The following is an 18362-nucleotide window of genomic DNA, read 5'->3' as shown; positions in this document are numbered from 1 at the left end:
GTCCAAATTTTTACAGTGGAAGCCACAAGGGCTTTGCTTTCAGTATCACTGATTATCCCTGCCTCCTGCGCCAGTGCTGACAGCATGTGTGCTGCTGTCTGATGCAGATTTCTATGCTCCTTAGCCCCTCTGGATGGTGCAGTGCTGTGCAGCTGTGGTATGTGTTTATGATGTGTGCTGCTGTTCTCAGTGATCTCCTCTTTGTGGTGCAGTGTGTGTGCTTCCTCCTCTCATCCCTACCTTTGGTGGTGGGCACTTAGTTTTGTAGAAATTGTAGAGAACACAACAATAAATTACTTACAAAGCAATTTTCCTGGCTGAAAAGGCAGGTTATGTTCTGTAATGAGTTGTTGCCCCACTGACAGCTTCAGACCTGATCTGCTTTGTTAGGTTAGCCACTCCTTGTGTTGTGGTATCAGAGCAGATATAAATCTGCATGGCTCAGTGCCTTTTGCAGTAACCAAGGGTGTGATGAATGCATTCAGCAGTGCATGTTTCTTTCTATAGTGTGGAAAGAATACAAATTGGATTCATTTAATGAAGTGTATGTTTCATTTCTTCTTCCTTGAGCACTTACCTGTGCTTTTGCTATCCTGTTAGGTGCACATGCACTTGTCAGTGTCTGGTGTTTTGCTGGCTGTGGCCTTTCAGTCCTACATGTATACCTGTGTCTGTGCATGTATTTATATAGACATAAGTAGGATTCTGTAGGATGCAGATAGAGTCCAGAACTAAAATTCATTTTTTCATCTAGGTTACAGTTTCTGGTGTTTTGGTTATATAACTCAGCTACATACCTACAATCAACAGCTTTTATCATTTCTTTGTGTTTTAACATCTAGAAAAGGTTGAGTTTTTAATTCCATTTACGCTATTCCCTCATATGTGCTGGCTTCATTCTTCAGTTTTATTTTTGGACTACCTATGGCTTGAACTGTACAGTTGGATACACCACAAACGAGCTGGAGCAGGACTGGGAGACACATAGCAGAGACAGCAGGCTGCTGTGCCAAACCTATACAGTTAGACTCAGTTTTTCTCATGTTGCAGGAAGTCCAGATCTGTTTTGGTAGATGTTGAGGATGGGCAGTGTGGGATTGGTTCTGCGCAGACAGTGTCCTTGGTTTAATTTATGAGGGTTGCTGGGACTTGTACATGGCTCAAAATGAACTCCACTAGGGTCACTTGTGTTCTTGCATGCACATCTGGTGTCTTTGCAGCAGTCCACAAGGGCTGGAGTTGGAATGTCAGTAAATCACTTTTTTTTTAACTTCAAATGGAGAAAATAGTTCCACTTTTCATTTAAATGCCTCAAACCACACCTGAGAAACACCACCACTAAACAAAGTTTGAAGTGTGAAAACCTTAATTAAACGGAAGCGTTCATTTTCATGCAGAGCAATTTGCAATCAAATCTTGCTCAGTAAGATAATGGATTTTCCATTGCTCAAAACAAGGGCAAAAAATATCTCCTTCCTATCCTTGAAATTGGCACTTGTTCAGTCAGACTCTGCAGACCTGAGGCAGAAGCTGCTGGGTCAAGTTTCGTTCATATTCCTCAGAAGCTCAGATAGGTTTCTTTTAATGGTCCCATCTAATCTTAAAGCCTTGGGACATAACAAAGAATTTGTCAGCTAAAACAGCCTTCACTCACTGCAGTGCTTGAATGAGCTTGAAGTTTCTTTTCAGAGTTTTATGTCACTATAGCATCTAACTCAGCTAATTACCTTTCTAAATCATGGTCATTTGCAGCCTCACTGAGCTAGTTGGCAGTGGTACAGAAGAAACAGCATCCTGTAGCTTTCCTTCCTGTGTCAGCTCAGCTTCTTCATGCTATTTTGCCCCCGAGCCATGTATACGTTAACTATCTGCTAGGCAGCATACTGCAAACTACTGCTGGATTTGAGATTTCCAGCTGTATGAGACACATAGCCTGGAGGATGTCTGTTTGGGACATTTGGACCAAAGGCCTTTGGCATTAAAGAGTGCTGTTACTTCAACAACCACTCATCTGGCTGGTGGACTGGTGTGTATGACCAGTGTGTAAGCACTGTGGTTAGGCAAGTGCTTTGGGACTAGTTACATCATTCATACAAACAGCACGTATTTCCAGCTGTGCTTTAATGAATGGATATGCATTTCTAATACATTTGGATCTCTGTGAATGCTAGTTTTGTTGCTTTTGTGGAAAAAATTGCCCTTAAGTAATCTATCTTAGCACTACACGGAAAGTTTATGTATCACTGTCATCATAGGAGCGTTGTGCTGGGGGAAGGCTGAGGCTGAAAGCTTGGGTAGTCGTATTTGGAAAGCTGCTCAGTCTGCTGAGCTTTGGCTCCATACAGAAAGTACTGTAGGGTAGGGGAGCAGAAGACCCAGACAGTACCATGTGCCTTCTGTTGTGAGCATGAGATAGCACAGTCTTTTGGTTTGCCACTTGTGTAAAATCACAGCAAACAGGAAGGCATCTGAAAAAGCTAACAGCCGTGTTCAGAAAGTGGTTTAGTCTGTGAAGAGATTGCTCTAATTCAGATCAAACAAATCTCAGCTTTAATGCCTAGCAGGAGACAACCCTTTAATTTTCCTAATGCTTCTACTCATGAATATTAGTATTCATTTGCTATGTAACATCAAAAGTAATAAAGTTGAATTAATGTACTCTTTTTTGTATTTTCAGAGAAATAGTGGAGCATATGGTTCAGCACTTTAAAACACAGATTTTTGGGGATCGCAAGCCAGTGTTTGATGGAAGAAAAAACCTTTATACAGCTATGCCACTTCCCATTGGAAGAGATAAAGTAAGTTTTAAAGAGAAAACTTCAGAAGAGTTTCTGATTGCAGATTCCAGTGTAATATTTGCAGAACCTGATAGAAATACTGATAGAAATTGCTTTGTATGTTCTTTTTCTTTTTTTCTTTCTTTTTTTTTTTTTTGGTGTAAATCTCCTGCTGCCTTTAGATTCCACTTTTCTTAGGGTTTTGTGATCTTATTGCCATGACAGAAGTCTCTCCCCTTTCCATATCCCTTCTTCCTTTCTTGCTCCCAGCTCATGGTTTCTGATTTGAACTGCCCAGAACAGCAGATGCTCTCTGTAGTAGCAGTAAGGAAAAAGTGAAAGCGCAATGAGGTTTGGAAGATGAAGCAACTCTGGGCAGCAGCCAGCTGTCATATCAGCTCATTTATCTCATTGAAGCCTACTGAAAGCTGACTGTTGCTGTCCACTAGTGGGAAGAAACTCCTGCATTGCTTGGTTGCCAGTATGGACCCTCCTCTCTAACCCTTTGTGATGTGAGAGTGAAACTTGTTTTAATTTGATAGGTGAACATCTGCTGGCTGAGCACTGGGGCAGTTTAGAATTGCTGTTTGCAAGCTCCTTACCTGTAAAATTAGTTTATACTTCTATAATCTAATACTAGATAGAATTTTCTGTGGTCTTTCTTATTTAGGTGGTAAATACTCAAGGGAACAGTCATTCACTTGTAGTAGTTTCTGGAGGCCATTATACCCTTCTGCTGTTGCTGCAGGTGAGGCGTATGCAATTTAGAGAGATTGTTCTATCCTATCCTACTCCTACCAAGGTGACCAAATGAAATGGAAAGGAACTGCAGAGAAATATGCAAATTTGCTTTGTGATACGTTTGAGAACTGAGCTCAGGTCTTCGTAAATGCTGTAGTGGTGTGCTGTTAAGTAGTTAAGACTGATGTTCCATGGCTGCTGTTGTGTGCCTTATGCACTGCTTGACGTGGTCCACAGTTCCACCCAAATCAAGCTCTTAACTCTTGTATCTCTAAATTAAATTTCTCCTAAGTGTATTTAAAGTGAGAATAATTCAGTAAAGGTCAGTCTCATTTTTACTTGCTTTTCATTAACTGATAAGCTAATGTCTAGGAAAACTATAAAGGAATCATTTAAGATTATTAGATATTTGTTTTTTCACTTTTGCATTCAGTGTTCCAGTTCATACACATTTGATGCACAAGATTGTGTGGTATTTGCTGAAGATGAAATGCCATCTAATGTCTGTCTATGTGAGTGGTTAAACAAGGCCATTGGACACACGCACACACTGCTATCTGAGTTGTGTGTGGAGTTCTTCATTGAAAAAGTAGATGCAAAATGGTTTGTGGATGGAGGGTATGGAAACTTCTATCAAAGTAATCCTCTCATCTAGTGAGATTGTGTGGGTTGCAAACTGACCTTACTTTGAGTGACTGGATGGGATGACTCCCAGGTATGGCGTTTCTTCTTGTTGTGTCTGACTATCTGCTTGCTAGACAGGACTCAACTCTAGATAGCTTTGGATTTTAAAACCCGTGTGTACTATGTCATATGTGGTAAAAATGAAGTGTAGTGGCTGTCAACAGGAAAAATGACAATTGTACTAGCGAGGTGCACCCATTTATGACTTTCCTGCTAGGCTGCGTAGGAGTTGAGTTGTATTTGTTGCTCCTTACGAAGCCTGGAAGGAGCTGCCAAAAGAAGCCACAGCAGGTGGTTTTCTGAGATTGCTGGCCTGTCTTTCCCAGCATATATGCTGAGGAACTGATCCCAGATCAGTGCATTTGAAATCTTTGCTCTTACTTTCTAAGGATGGAAATTGCTTTCAAACCAGAAGTAAAGTTAAGGAGGTTGCATTGGAATCTTTCGTGTTCCTGAAAATGAATGTTGTTATCTACATTTCAATAAAAGATGACTTTGATTTTGTTAAACTTTTTGAACGAGAGCGAATTATCTGAGTAGAGCAGTGATCATTTGCACGGGGTGTTGAGTGTGCCTTTGTCTCATAGAGCAGTGGGTTTTAGTGCAGTTTAGCACAAGGTGGTTTAGGTCATTTCAGCACCTAAAGGGAGCCTACAAACAGGAGGGGAGTCAACTCTTTGAAAGGGTAGATAACAGCAGATTAAGGGGAAGTGGTTTTAAGTTGAAGGAGGGAAGATTTAGGTTGGATGTCGGGGAAGTTCTTTACTATGAGAGTGGTGAGGTGCTGGCACAGGCTGCCCAGAGAGGTTGTGGATGCCCCGTCCCTGGAGGTGTTCAAGGCCAGGTTGGATGGGGCCTTGGGCAGCCTGGTCTAGTATTAAATGGGGAAATTGGTGGCCCTGCCTGTGGCAGGGAGGGGTTGGAGATTCATGATCCTTGAGGTCCCTTTCAACCCAGGCCATTCTGTGATTCTGTGATATCATCTGTGTATCTGGCTCTCACTTAGGCTTGCTTCTAATAAACTTTCAGTCTTCCCTTCTTCCCATCCAGTACAGAACTTTAATATCTGTATGCCAGTACAACTGAAGTTATTACCCTGGAGGAAAAAACTAATACAGAAAAACCTCAGTTGGTTTAAATCAGGTGTGGGGAAATTTAGCTTAATGAGGGAATCTCTTTTTACATGGAGCTTAATTGGTTTAAGCATGGTTTAAACCAGTATAAAGCTTGTAGGTATTAACGCTTTCCTCCAGAGTAATTAGATTAGGTTTCTTGGGGGTTTTTTGGCTGCTCTTTACATAACAAATATAGCAATTTTGCTACACTTGGGATCATATTGAGAAGATTCATGATCATACAATGATTAATAGATGGTCCTTAATCTAAGTGGGAGAAAAACTTAATTTACTTGCAGTATACGTCAGTAGTGGAAGAACTGATGCTAATCAGAAGGCTGAAACCAATTTGTCAGCACCTTTTTCCTGTTGCACTTTAACTTAATTAACATCCTCTGTCTTCATCTCTTGTCAGTGGTGGTTGTTCTTTCGTTTTTTGTCCTTGCTGATAACCTGCTTCTATTTCAACGTGTACAAACACATTTTCATCTTTTCTGCTCACCTTTCCCACTGATTGTACCTGTTTTAATTCCTTCCTTATCGTAGCTGATTTTCATTCTGTCACTCCTTCATTTCTTTAGACGTTTCAGATCAAATATGGACTATATAAGTATTAAAACAAAGTATTTTCTCAATTCTTACTCGTACAAAAAGCGTAGAGGGCACAGTCAAGGTATGTAGATGGGAGCAGTCTCCAGTAGCATTTCACTCAGGTGAAATATAAAAGGAAGAGAGCCTGGAAGGTTGGATTAAAACTTAGATATTTGAGCAGTACCAGTGACTAATTTGGTTTTGAAGAGGCTTTAAATCCAACAGATAAAAGTGGGACAAATTCATTACTGTAAATTCCTTGTGACAACTAAGCTAAATGTAGCGGATATATGGCCCAGATATTGCTCTGGCAACTGGTAGATTTGTCTAAAATAGCTGAGCCTATCTGTGTGTTGGGGTGTTAATACCAAAAAAGAGTAAAGTACTTCCCATTATGGATTATCTACTTTTAAACTTAAGGTTCAAGGTATGAGTTGGATGTGGGGTTCAGGGAGTGGATCAGACATTGGCTTGCAGTCCAGTAATTGTCATAGAGATTCTTCAGTCCTGTGTTTATAAGGGATGTGGATACAGCACCACAAATAGATCAGTTCTTTATGTTTTTTCCATGCCATCATGGTTAAGGAGCCTTGTAAATTGAGACCAAGAGGGGGGAAAAAGCCAAATAAGCAAAAAGAGGCTTTATAGTAAGCTTCCAACCAGCGTCAGCTGACAAACTGCACCTTCATTTGCATGGCCTTTTTGGCAGAATAAACATTCTGGGCCATCTACAGATTCTGCTGTTCCAGACTCCACTTCCCATTGCTCTCCCATGGCCACATGGCTCCTTCCTCTGCACAACTCTTGTAGTGAATAACATTGGTCCTAAGGGAAAGATAGGACTGCAATATTAGTTTGGATTGTCCACTATAAATTGTCAACTTGGTTGCTGGCTTATGGAGAGGCTGCTTGTATATGTTTTATCTTTGCTACGTGCTTTTTGACTGAAGAAGGTAACTGCTGTGAGAGGGCAGATGACTGCATATATTAGCTTGCTGTTACCATATATTGTTCTCAGTAGCACTCTAATTACAGTTTGTCTGCTAAGTGGATGTCTTTTGAATTGAAGCAGTACTCTCCCTAGGACAGGAAAATGCAATGTTTTTGTTTACATCCAGCACAAGGGACATTCTGATGATGCTGTTTCTCATAATTAGTCCCACATGTTTTAGCTTTACTTCCAGTTGGGTTAAGAATTGTTCTTAGACCTTATCTTCTAAGGAAGATAAATTTAAGATGAGAAATCTAAGGAAGATGAGAAACCTTATCTTCTAAGGAAGATGAGAAAATACCCCACAGCTGGAGTTATTCACAGTAACATCATTTATCAGTGTGTTCGGATGAAGAATTCCAAGTAGGGCATAGCACAGCGAATGTGCATATTTATCACTCACAGTTTGAGCCATTATAATTCTTCTGTAATTAATATGATATTATTATGATATTATGATATTAATGCTTTTGTATGGTTCTTTTTTTTTTTTTTTTTTTGAAAACTCAGTGAATTTTTCTCTCATTTGAACTGTATATGTAGTAGCACTGTATGGTAGCACAGTCCAGTGCTACAGAAAGAGTATCTGAAATACATGGATCTTGGTGGGTAATGCCAGCCCATGTTTTATTTTGGGTGATGTGACTGTTGATGCATTAATATGTGTTGTGTATTTGAAATCAGGTTATCACATCTTCATGGAGACCTCCCTGTTTGCATACAAACACTTCCAGAACATAGTTTTGTCTCAGACAGATAGATGCCAGCCTGGGAAGCATACCATTTTGTTGAAATACACCTGTGGAAAAATGTAGCTGTTGAGAGGCTGTATGTAACATATGCTGTTTCTTCATCATTGCTCTTTGTCTTTTCCCAGGCTTCACAGCATTATTCAGAGGAATTCGTTGTTCCCCTCATTTTCCTCTCCAAACAGAAAGAATCATCTTGGTTTGTTGTTTGTCATTGTTGCAGGTGGAGTTGGAGGTCACGTTGCCAGGAGAAGGGAAGGACAGAATATTTAAGGTGGCTATAAAGTGGATGTCCTGTGTGAGTTTGCAGGCGTTACATGATGCTCTTTCTGGCCGGCTGCCGAGCGTCCCATTTGAAACCATCCAGGCACTGGATGTAGTGATGAGGCACTTGCCTTCCATGAGGTGAGCAGAAGACACTGGTATTGCTCTGGAAATTTGCCTTATTATCTGAAGTGCTTGGGCAGCTACTTCGGGTTGGATGTGCTTGTACAGCTCTACCAAATAATAGCTACCTAGTAGATCATGGAGCCAGGCGAGGTAACACGATACTTTTCTGTTTATCAGATGATGGTTTTAAATGAAAAGAGGTGAGATTTAGATTAAATGTCAGGAGGAAATTCTTTACTCGGAGGGTGGTGAGACACAGGTTGCTCAGAGAAGATGTGTGTGTTCCATCCTGGGAGGTGTTCAGGGCCAGGTTGGATGGGGGTGTGGGAACTGAGCTTTATGGTCCCTTCCAACCCAAGCCGTTCTATGATGTGATATCAAGTGAGAAGCCTCAAAGCTGGCTACAAGTCCCTTTTCGCACTGAAAATCACTGAAAAACATTCTACATTTGTGTGGTTTCAGGGCTGGGGTGTCCTGGTACCTCAGCTGTACTCCATCTCTCTGTAGTCTTTTGAGAAGGAAGTTCCCTGAGCTGAATGTAGTTGGAGGCTGGGAGATACCACATAAGTATGGCCCAAAAACTTATTATCCTATTCCTGTGTTCCTTCAGCACATTTTAATTGCTGATTTTCTGCATTACTGGGCTAGAGAGACATTAGTGGCACTTGGTACAACAGTTTTCATAGGGGAAAAAACGCTTTTAAATGGCTTTGTCTCAAGTAACATCCATGGTGTTTGTAGTCAAACCAGTAGGTTTCTTTAAGTCTGCTGCCATGAAAAAACTTTCTTAAGACCACTGTTCAAATTAAATGCAGTTGGAAAATAAAGAGCAAAGTTCTTTACTGAACTTTCTCATTTTAAAGGACTGAGGTGTTTATGCAAATACATTTGAATAGCCTTGTATTGCATTGATTTTATCCTCACTCTCGGGAAAAGAATCAGCTTTTACAGTCAATAAAACAGCTGAGGAAAATGATTCACACATTTTTATTCAAATAAACATTTTAGCACTGGTTTTGATAAGTTTGATATTAAATGTGTAGTACTGAATTACCTATGCAATCATTCTGATGCAGTTGAAAGATGCTTCAGCAATGCTTGCTAGGTGAGCTGTTTACTGAAACAGTGTTTCCATGGATTTCAGGGGAAGCCATGCAGAAATAAGGGGAGAGATTATTATTTATGGTGTTGTTTATAGCTTGAAACACCGATGTTTCTGTGCTTTTGAATAGGTATCAATAAAGTCTTAACTAATATAAATATTTTTTACCTTCTGCTTTAACTTTATGATGCGGATTTATCTTCTGTTTCAGATATACTCCAGTGGGGCGATCTTTTTTTACAGCATCAGAAGGGTGCTCAAATCCATTAGGTGGTGGCAGAGAGGTTTGGTTTGGATTCCATCAATCAGTCAGACCTTCCTTATGGAAAATGATGTTAAACATTGATGGTGGGTTTTAAACAATTCTCTCTTTTTTTCTCTCTCTTTCAATGGAGAGGCAAAAATTGAATTCCTTCAGTTGTATTTATTTCAAAAATTATTCCTGTGTATTTTTGTAATAAATTGTTAATGTTTTTGTCTACAGTATCGGCAACTGCATTTTACAAAGCACAGCCAGTTATTGAGTTTGTATGTGAAGTTTTGGATTTCAAAAGCATTGAAGAACAACAAAAACCTCTGACAGATTCCCAAAGGGTAAAGTTTACCAAAGAAATAAAAGGTAATAAATATTACTGCTGTATTCTGTCTGCTGGTGTATTACCAACGTAGATTCAAAAGATTTTCTATAGCTGCTGACTATTTGGGAGGCAAATTATGACAGTGAGCGGTGAACATACACTTTTTTGAGCAAACGTAGAGGCAAGAAACATTATTGGCATTTATTTCAAGATTTTGACAGTTCCTTTGACAGTAAGCAAAGTTGGGTCAGTTCAGATAAATACGTGGCTTTTGACTTGATTCACTGGTATGAAAGGTTAAGTGAATGGGTTTTGGACTCTATCATCATAGAATCATAGAATTGCTCAGGTTGGAAAAGACCTCCAAGATCATCAAGTCCAACCTCAACCTAACCATACTACCCTAACTCTAACAACCCACCGCTAATTCATGTCCCTGAGCTCCATGATCCTTATGGATCCCTTACAACTTGTGGTATTCTATTATTTATTTTTGAAGCGGGCACGTTTTGAGTTCAAATATGCAAGTAAGTGAATTATCACTTACTTGAGAATGTGCTAACTATACATGTGTGCATTTAGCCTGATCCTTATATAGGGTAATTTCAGTTACCCGTGTCCTTAATGAGAGTACAGCAGTGAATCCATGAAGATGACGTGTTTCTAAGTGTTGGGATAAACTCAAACTTCCTAGCAAGTGGGTTTCCTGAGATCAATTACTGGCTTGTCATTTATATAAGCTTCTCATCCTTGACAAGCCTTCATTTCATTGTGTGTTACCATCACCTAATCACTTGATCAAGTGTCACGTCAAAGTTACTTGTGCACATGAACATCTGAGCTTCTCAGTGCAGCATCCCTTATTATGTCAGTCTCCTTAAAAACAATTAATCTTCTTAAATGACAATTGTTTTTTCCATCCTGTATTTAGGAACTCAATACCACTTTATGCTTTATTCTTCAGAAAGTACTTCCATCACTAAATACAAGTTTCAATTAGAAATGAGAAGACATTTTTTTTCACTTCTGTCATGTCAGTAGTGCTAATCCCAGTTTCGTAAGATGATCCTGTTTCTAATCAAGTGATTTCAAATTGTTTGACAAGACTGGGATTTCACATTTGTTATTTCTAATTACCCAATCTTAATTTTCTTTGAAATTACTAATGGAAATATTTCCATATCCAAATTTTCTAATAAATCAGTAATGTAGTTTTACATACTTATGTATACTTCATACATGTACCCTTCCAGGAAGTATATTCAGTTACCAACCTATGCAAGGACTGAATCAAAACTCGTAGGAAGGAATTGAGCTTCTTGTGGTGTTCCCTGAATTCTTACCCACGGCATTTCTTCTGGAAAGTCAAGGTCCTTTTGTTGTGGTTTAACTTGGCAGGCGCTAAGCACACACAGCTGTTGGCTCTCTCCTCATGGAGTGGGATGTTTGGGAGAACTGAGCGTGGTGGGGAAAGACTTGAGTTGAGATAAAGGCATTTAAACACATGAAACAAGTGATGCAAGATGATGCAATTCACAGAACCACAGAATTGCAGGGGTTGGAAGGGACCACTAGAGAAAATTAACTATCCCATCTGGAACCAGCACACCTTCCTTCTTGATACGCCAGCTAAGAAAGAGGGAAGGGAAAGAAAAACTCCAGCAGTCTGTCTGTATTGAAGGCAGCTTCCCATCACCCTTACTTCCACGAAAAGTCTGCAGAATCATCTTGAAGACTTGTATTTGGCCAACAAGAAGTCTTTGAGAAAATTAGAAATTCTGATTTTGTACTTGTTGGAGAAACAAAAGATGCTATTGCCAGCTTTTTTTCCATAAGGGTTTTGAGTTTTCAAGAAGAAATAATTAAAGCAGGTTTGCAGCAAAGCTAATTGTAAACTGAGGTAACATTTTATTGAAAATACTGTGCTGCAGACTTCAGAAATACTTGTGAAAACTTGATATTTATTGGTGGCTTAGTAGTAGATGGCACTTGAAGCCCTAAGAAATTAGGTGGGAAGATTAGTGTGCTCAGCAGATTATTAGCACCTTTGACAGATACCATAAGTAATGCTGTGTTATTCAGCAACAGCATGAGTTTATACCCATGTGCAGATAGATATGGAATTATAATTTACAGCCCCCTCTTTTCTATTCCCACACATTCAACATCCTAAATGTAATAGTCGTCCCACACCTGTTTCTGTCTGAACACGAAAGCAACATAAATGAAAATTCTGTATTCAAGCTCATGTCTGAGGTTAGTGGTAGTTCCGAAATACTTCTGTAAGTTTGGCTGTGTTGTGCTGATCTGGAGTGGAAAAAGTATTCTTTAGATGGGGAGAGTTCCACTTTTATGGTTTGCTTTCTGTCTGAAAGCTGTTGGGTTTCAGGTAGGCCCTGTTTTTGTGCAGGTGGGGATTGCAGCAGATGTTTGTCTTCACTAACAGTGAGGCCCAGCTGCCTCATTCCCAGGGTTTGTTGCTCTGTCTGGAGGTCTCACAGACACTGTGTTTAGACATAATATTTAAACGTGGTTTTTATTCCATGCCCTTTTTCTCCTTCCACCATCCCTGACTTGTCAGTAGAGAGAGATAATTAATAGAATATGTCCAGCTTTCTTTCAGCTCTGATGGCTTTTTGCCTTGTTTCTGAAGTTCTTTGTTTAATTTTGGCTGAATCAGTATTGTGTTATTTGACTGTTTGTTTGTTTTTAATTTTAAAATTCTAAGCTTTTTTATAGCCTTCAATTCTCTAAGACCACACTAAATAGTCATTAGCTTTACTACACAGTCTGAGTAGTCTTGTTGAGTTTTATGGGTGCTGACAGCTTGATTTTGAAGAAATGTTGATAAGTGTTTTCCAACTTCTAGGTCTAAAGGTGGAGATAACACACTGTGGACAAATGAAAAGAAAGTACAGAGTGTGCAACGTCACCAGACGACCAGCAAGTCACCAAACGTAAACTATTTTGCTACTTCTTATGTGTGTGTTTAATGTTATGCCTGAAGAGTGTCTTGATTTCCTTAGGGAGCTAGGAAAAAAGCTGTCTTGCAAAATGGTACTTTGGTCAATACATTTAAAATACACGTCCAGGTATTCCCAATTTTGTTGTTTCTTTTGTTCTATTTCTGTTCTTTAATGCACTTAGTGGCATTTCAGCCACTCTTTTCATTCTAGATCTGTGCTTTTCTTTCATTTTATTTTCTGGATTTCTTCAACCCTAGAAGAACAGGACACCCTGCTGGTAGCATAGTTCCCCAGAACTGTTGAGCAGTGAAGTGGTTGCATTTGGGATAAGGTTCTTAATCTTGCCTATTACCATTCCATTTTTCCCTGGAAAAAATCTTTATTTATAACCAACAAATATTTTTATCACCAACAAGGGTTTTGTGGGTAGCCTCAAGTAGGCAGGTAGTTTACCCCATTCTAAGAAGGCAGTATGAGAAACAGCACCAATAACAGGTTGTACGAGAAAGTAACGCATCAATATCTCAATGTGTTATCTAATTGTTTGGGCTTAATTTCCTATTCCTTCAAGTGATGCATTTTATTAATGAAAGGACCGTTTGTGCCAACTTGATGTAAGCATATGCAAATATATATGCATGTATGGAAATGTATTTGTAATGTACAGAGACGTGCATTTCTGAAATGCTAGTTGGGTTTGTGTGCCTCATAATAAGCTCACAATTTTCTGTGTGTGACATATCATGAAATGAGTGCTGCAGGTATCACAGATAGGAAGAAAATATTAGTCTTTGCCTCTGAGGTGCTCATTCTTAGAAAACTTAATTGGTAGCTTTAGGTATCAAGTTAGAGAAATGCCTTGTGGGGTATTATTTAATGACATGTGGTAGTGGTAATGATGTATTCATGATTACAGAAGTAAACTTGCATCATTTAAACAAGATGGGTTTAACCTCTAGCAAACTTAGAATGTGCTAAGAAGTGAACTGAGAAAGTGTGGCACAACATTTTACATAAATTAATGGCTCATTTTCATGTTTGATTTCTCACAGATTCCCACTTCAGCAGGAGAATGGACAAACAGTTGAATGCACTGTAGCTCAGTATTTTAAGGACAGGCACAAATTAGTTTTACGCTATCCTCACCTTCCATGTTTACAAGTTGGGCAGGAGCAGAAGCACACGTACCTTCCTCTTGAGGTCAGTAAGCTTTGAAATAACACTGTATTCTGGGGATGTGGTCAGGATGAAAAAAGCTAAGCTGCTGACAAACTGTTTGGTGAGTATTCAACTGGAGAAATTGTGTAAAGCAGTTAAGGGGGGGAGAACTCAAAGTTGTATTGGTTTTATTCTTTTTAACTTTGTGTTGGGGATCTTTTAGGTGTGCAACATAGTGGCAGGACAAAGATGCATAAAAAAACTCACTGACAATCAGACTTCCACTATGATTCGAGCAACAGCCAGATCAGCACCTGACCGTCAGGAAGAGATTAGCAAATTGGTGAGTGTTCCCTCAAAAGTGAGGCAAGAGCAGTACGTTTTCTTTCTGTTCCTGTTAGCAGGTTCTAAATATTTCGTGTGCTACAAACAAGTTGTTGCCCAAATACAGTTATCTCAGAAAGGCTTAGATTTGAATTTAAAAAAGTCCTCTTTTTCTGCAAATAATTCCTCATTTCTTTGGATTTCAGATGCGGAGTGCGAGTTTTAACACTGACCCTTATGTTCGTGAATTTGGGATAATGGTGAAGGATGAAATGACAGATGTGACTGGTAGAGTCCTACAGCCTCCCTCAATCCTCTATGGAGGCAGGGTATGTTGAGGCACAGCAAAATGTGACTGGTTTGATTACTAGCTGTGGTAACTTCAGATTGCTTTGTGTGAATGATGCTGAATGTAATGGGGTCATAGTCATCACAGGTGTAGCATTTAACATTTAGTAGTATTGTTAGAAGTCCTTATGTTTTGTGGCCATATTGTTGATAATTCTTTATTCCTCAATTGCTTCTTTATTTCTGTAGATACAGCTATGGTAAAATGCATTTATATAAACTTCACTGGGAGATGTTGCTTATTTCAACTCTGAAATCTTCTGAAACTTCTGATTTTGAGTGTTCTGGGTGGAGCAGCTCTGTTTGAGACAACTATTTTAGGGTATTGTCTCTGTTAGCACGTTAGTGTCAAAACTGCCTCTTCCTGTAGAAGTATTACTTTGCAGGTTTTTCTTTACAGTGACTTTTCAGATGCTTTCTGCCTGACTTAGTCTTCTTACTGTAGTGACTTGCAAACAAAAAGCTTGAAGTAGCATTTTTATAGTTATATAGACTGTCTTGTTGATGCAAAGTCAAAGCCTCGATGTCTAGGATGACTTAATTCGTGGAGGCTTCTCATGAACTTCTGGATCATGCATTGCCAGCTGAAAATAGTTCTACCAATGCATCACAGTAATATCCACTTGATGGGAATAAAAGGATTGTGTGTGTCAAAGTTCAATAACTAGTCACCTTTTGTCAGCTCCTGGGTCCTTTCTGCAATTGTGTGAGTGGCACCCAACCAGTATTTGCCTCTGCTTACTGATGTGTAATATATTGAAAGCACTTGAATTAAGTGACTTTGGAGAGTTCACTGAGGGGTTGTAAAGTCGCTGTAGAAATGTGTATTCCTGTTAATATTACATACATACAAATCTCTGACTTAAGCTATGCATAATTTCTGTTTGCTCCTAATTTATATTACCAAAGAAAATCATCAACAGTAAATAAACATTGCCTGCTTCCTACAGTTACTTTTCTTTAGAAGCTTTATTTTTCACCAGACTAGCAGACTGTCTTGTTGCAGTGATAGGATGATCTTTCTAAGATAAGATGAGTGTTTGAGCAGTAGAGAAAGAGCTTAGATAATTAAATAGCTTACTAGTTGGAGGGAAGCATAACTGGCTTTTCTTGGTATGATTCATTTTCTGACTTAATGTTTTTTTTTTCTTTCCACATCCAGAATAAAGCAATTGCTACACCAGTTCAAGGAGTTTGGGACATGAGGAATAAACAGTTTCACACTGGAATTGAAATAAAGGTTTGGGCAATTGCATGCTTTGCTCCCCAGCGCCAATGCACTGAAGTGCATCTTAAGTAAGTATATTGCATAAGGTGATGATTTTATTACTTGTTATGTATGGAAGTAGACTTAGGTCAAACAAAATATATATTCTAAATATGGCAGTATATCTTTAACACTGCTTTTGATGCTCTTTTGAATTATGCAAATCTGATTTCCATGGTAGGATAATGAAATCATCAAAAGTAGGCTTGCCAGAACCAACATGTACTGTAGGGCAAGGTTCCTACCACAGTGTGGCCTTGGGATTGAGTTTAAGGTGGTCAAAATGACTAATGGAGAGTGTTCAAGACTTGAGGCTAACCTGTATGTTTTAACCTGGTTGTATGGCATGGAATAATTTGTGCAGTATTAATCCAAAAGGAATATTTTAACAACTAATCCAACTTTTGTCTCCAACTTGATGCCCAAGCCTGGAGACACAGCAGTGCATACGCTGGTACGCTTAGAGGATCAGTAGAGCTGCTTGTTTTGTTCACTTGGAACACTTAAACGAAACTTTCAGATTCGAGTTTTCTATTTTTTTGTCACAAACAAATGGAAGGTTATTGTTAAAAGCGGTATCTGCCATCCTTGGACCATGGGAAGTGTGCATTCCTGTGTAGCTGGATTTCTGTAATTCTTCTGCACACACACAGTTTCTTTCCCTTCATGCATGGGCACGTGCTGTGTGTAGCTGCCCTAGCTGGTGACTCAGCTGTTCTTTGTCAGGTGAATGCAGGTTTGTGGTTATTCATCACAGTGGTATTGCCATAATGTTATTCCTCTAGATGATTTGCCACATCACTTGGGAATGTTTCCCTAAAAACTGGTGAGAAGACGGTGGAAATGCTACCTTTTACATCTCGCTGTGTGTTTAAATCCTTTAGGACCTTCACAGAGCAACTGAGGAAGATTTCCAGAGATGCAGGAATGCCAATCCAAGGGCAGCCATGCTTCTGTAAATATGCCCAGGGAGCTGACAGCGTGGAGCCCATGTTCAGGCATCTCAAGAACACTTACACCGGACTGCAGCTCGTTGTAGTAATTTTACCAGGAAAAACACCAGTCTATGGTCAGTGAGTGCCAATCGTGACCTTGTGTTTTAATCACAGTTTCTGGCATTTTCTTCTGAATTATCCGAATGGTGGAAGTCTAATTGACTACAGATTAAATTTACTCCTTTTCTTGTGCTGCATGATGTTTTATATTAGTACCTTAATTCATTTCATTATGTTTGGCTGCACTTTGAACTTGCTCTTCCAGTTATATATATTTCATACACGTTTTGTGAGCAGAAAAGCTAAAATCAGAGCTCTTGAGAAATTGATTGAACTGTTCTGTAGTCAATTAAAATACACTTACTGCAATTCTAAATCTATCTACTGTAATGCTAAAAGTTCTGAGTGAATAAAGAAGAAATGAGCTTAAAAACTGCCTAGCTTTTAGGACATCTTTGCTTACTCATTCCATCAGCCTCTGGCAGAAGAAACTGAATGAAGTAGAAAGCTTCTGCGCATAGAATTTTGTGGGTGAAAATTCAGCAGTTCTTGAGACGGATTGACCATTTAATTTTTGAGACAAACCATACATCTTGTTTTTAACTAGCTCTTCCTATACTGCTCCTTTTCATGTCTTGCCTTCCTCCTTTTATAGTTTACCATGCCTAATTGCAGCACCATAAACTACCATCTGCTGTTTTCTCCCATAGCTTCAAGGGCTCTGATTTCAGCCCGTCTCTACCATGCAGCTGCAGAATTGTCTTCCCCCACCTCATCCCACCCCTCACATTCACCAATTTAATATAGCAGAAAATGTGCTCCTAACTCTTACTTTTCCAAAGATTATCTGATATAAAGTCAAAAGTAAGAGAGATGAAAAAGGAAGCTGCAACAAAAGAATGCTTTTTTCTTTTTTGTATTCAACCTTCCAAATAAGGTTGCTTGTCTCTAACTTGGTCAATAGAACTGCAGTGCAAAATGACATCTTGCACTGTTCCTGCTTCACATTTAGAGGGGATGCTTTCTTCTTTCTAACCACTGAGAGGATGTGGTATCATTCCCATCTACTTTCCTTGTAATCATCTTTAATTATGGTTCTCTGTGTTCCTTTAATCATCATCCTCTCTATGTTCTTCCATACTCCTGCATTTCCTATGCACACGGCCTTGTCTCTTCTCCTTCTCACTCTCCTCAAAAAGTCTCTTTTTATGCAAGTCAGGGTTAAAGCTAATGAGCTGATAAACTAGAAGGCTGTAATGTTCATGGTTGGCTGAATGCTGGCACTTTAATACCATTTCTGAGTTATTAGTCCAGCGTTTAATAATGAAAGAACTGCTCATCATCCTAATATTATCCATATTACCTGACTTCATTTGCCAAAGATTTTTCCACGATTTTGGTGGCACACTATAATTGTAACGCTGCAATTAGCATTATTTAAGAAGAAAATTCAAATAAGCCACCAGTGGCTTTGGTTACATCTAGGACCCAGGTGCGCTGTTGTCAGCTGGTGAAAGCAGGACAGGAGGAGAGCGGGGCTGGGTCAGGGAAATAGGTTTGTTCTTTTTTCCTCTTCATTTAAATGA

General features: G+C 39.3%; 1 protein-coding gene across 2 annotated transcripts in view; it reads left to right on the top strand.

Moving 5' to 3' along the window:
- The window catches only part of AGO2 (argonaute 2, RISC catalytic component), a 55187-nt gene that overhangs the window by 18972 nt on the left and 17853 nt on the right, over positions 1 to 18362 (top strand). Inside the window, exons 3-12 of one of the 2 annotated variants that reach the window (XM_040673464.2) lie at positions 2678 to 2798; positions 7869 to 8053; positions 9352 to 9488; positions 9625 to 9759; positions 12588 to 12675; positions 13737 to 13884; positions 14066 to 14185; positions 14373 to 14495; positions 15677 to 15810; positions 16666 to 16850. In XM_040673464.2, coding sequence (XP_040529398.1) covers positions 2678 to 2798; positions 7869 to 8053; positions 9352 to 9488; positions 9625 to 9759; positions 12588 to 12675; positions 13737 to 13884; positions 14066 to 14185; positions 14373 to 14495; positions 15677 to 15810; positions 16666 to 16850 — 1376 coding nt within the window. The remainder of the gene's footprint in view (positions 1 to 2677; positions 2799 to 7868; positions 8054 to 9351; positions 9489 to 9624; positions 9760 to 12587; positions 12676 to 13736; positions 13885 to 14065; positions 14186 to 14372; positions 14496 to 15676; positions 15811 to 16665; positions 16851 to 18362) is intronic. The other variant, NM_001389549.2, reaches the window with a different exon arrangement.

Source organism: Gallus gallus, chromosome 2, assembly GCF_016699485.2.
Source record: "Gallus gallus isolate bGalGal1 chromosome 2, bGalGal1.mat.broiler.GRCg7b, whole genome shotgun sequence".
Classification (NCBI taxonomy): domain Eukaryota; kingdom Metazoa; phylum Chordata; class Aves; order Galliformes; family Phasianidae; genus Gallus; species Gallus gallus.
This window is presented reverse-complemented; position numbering and strand designations above follow the sequence as displayed.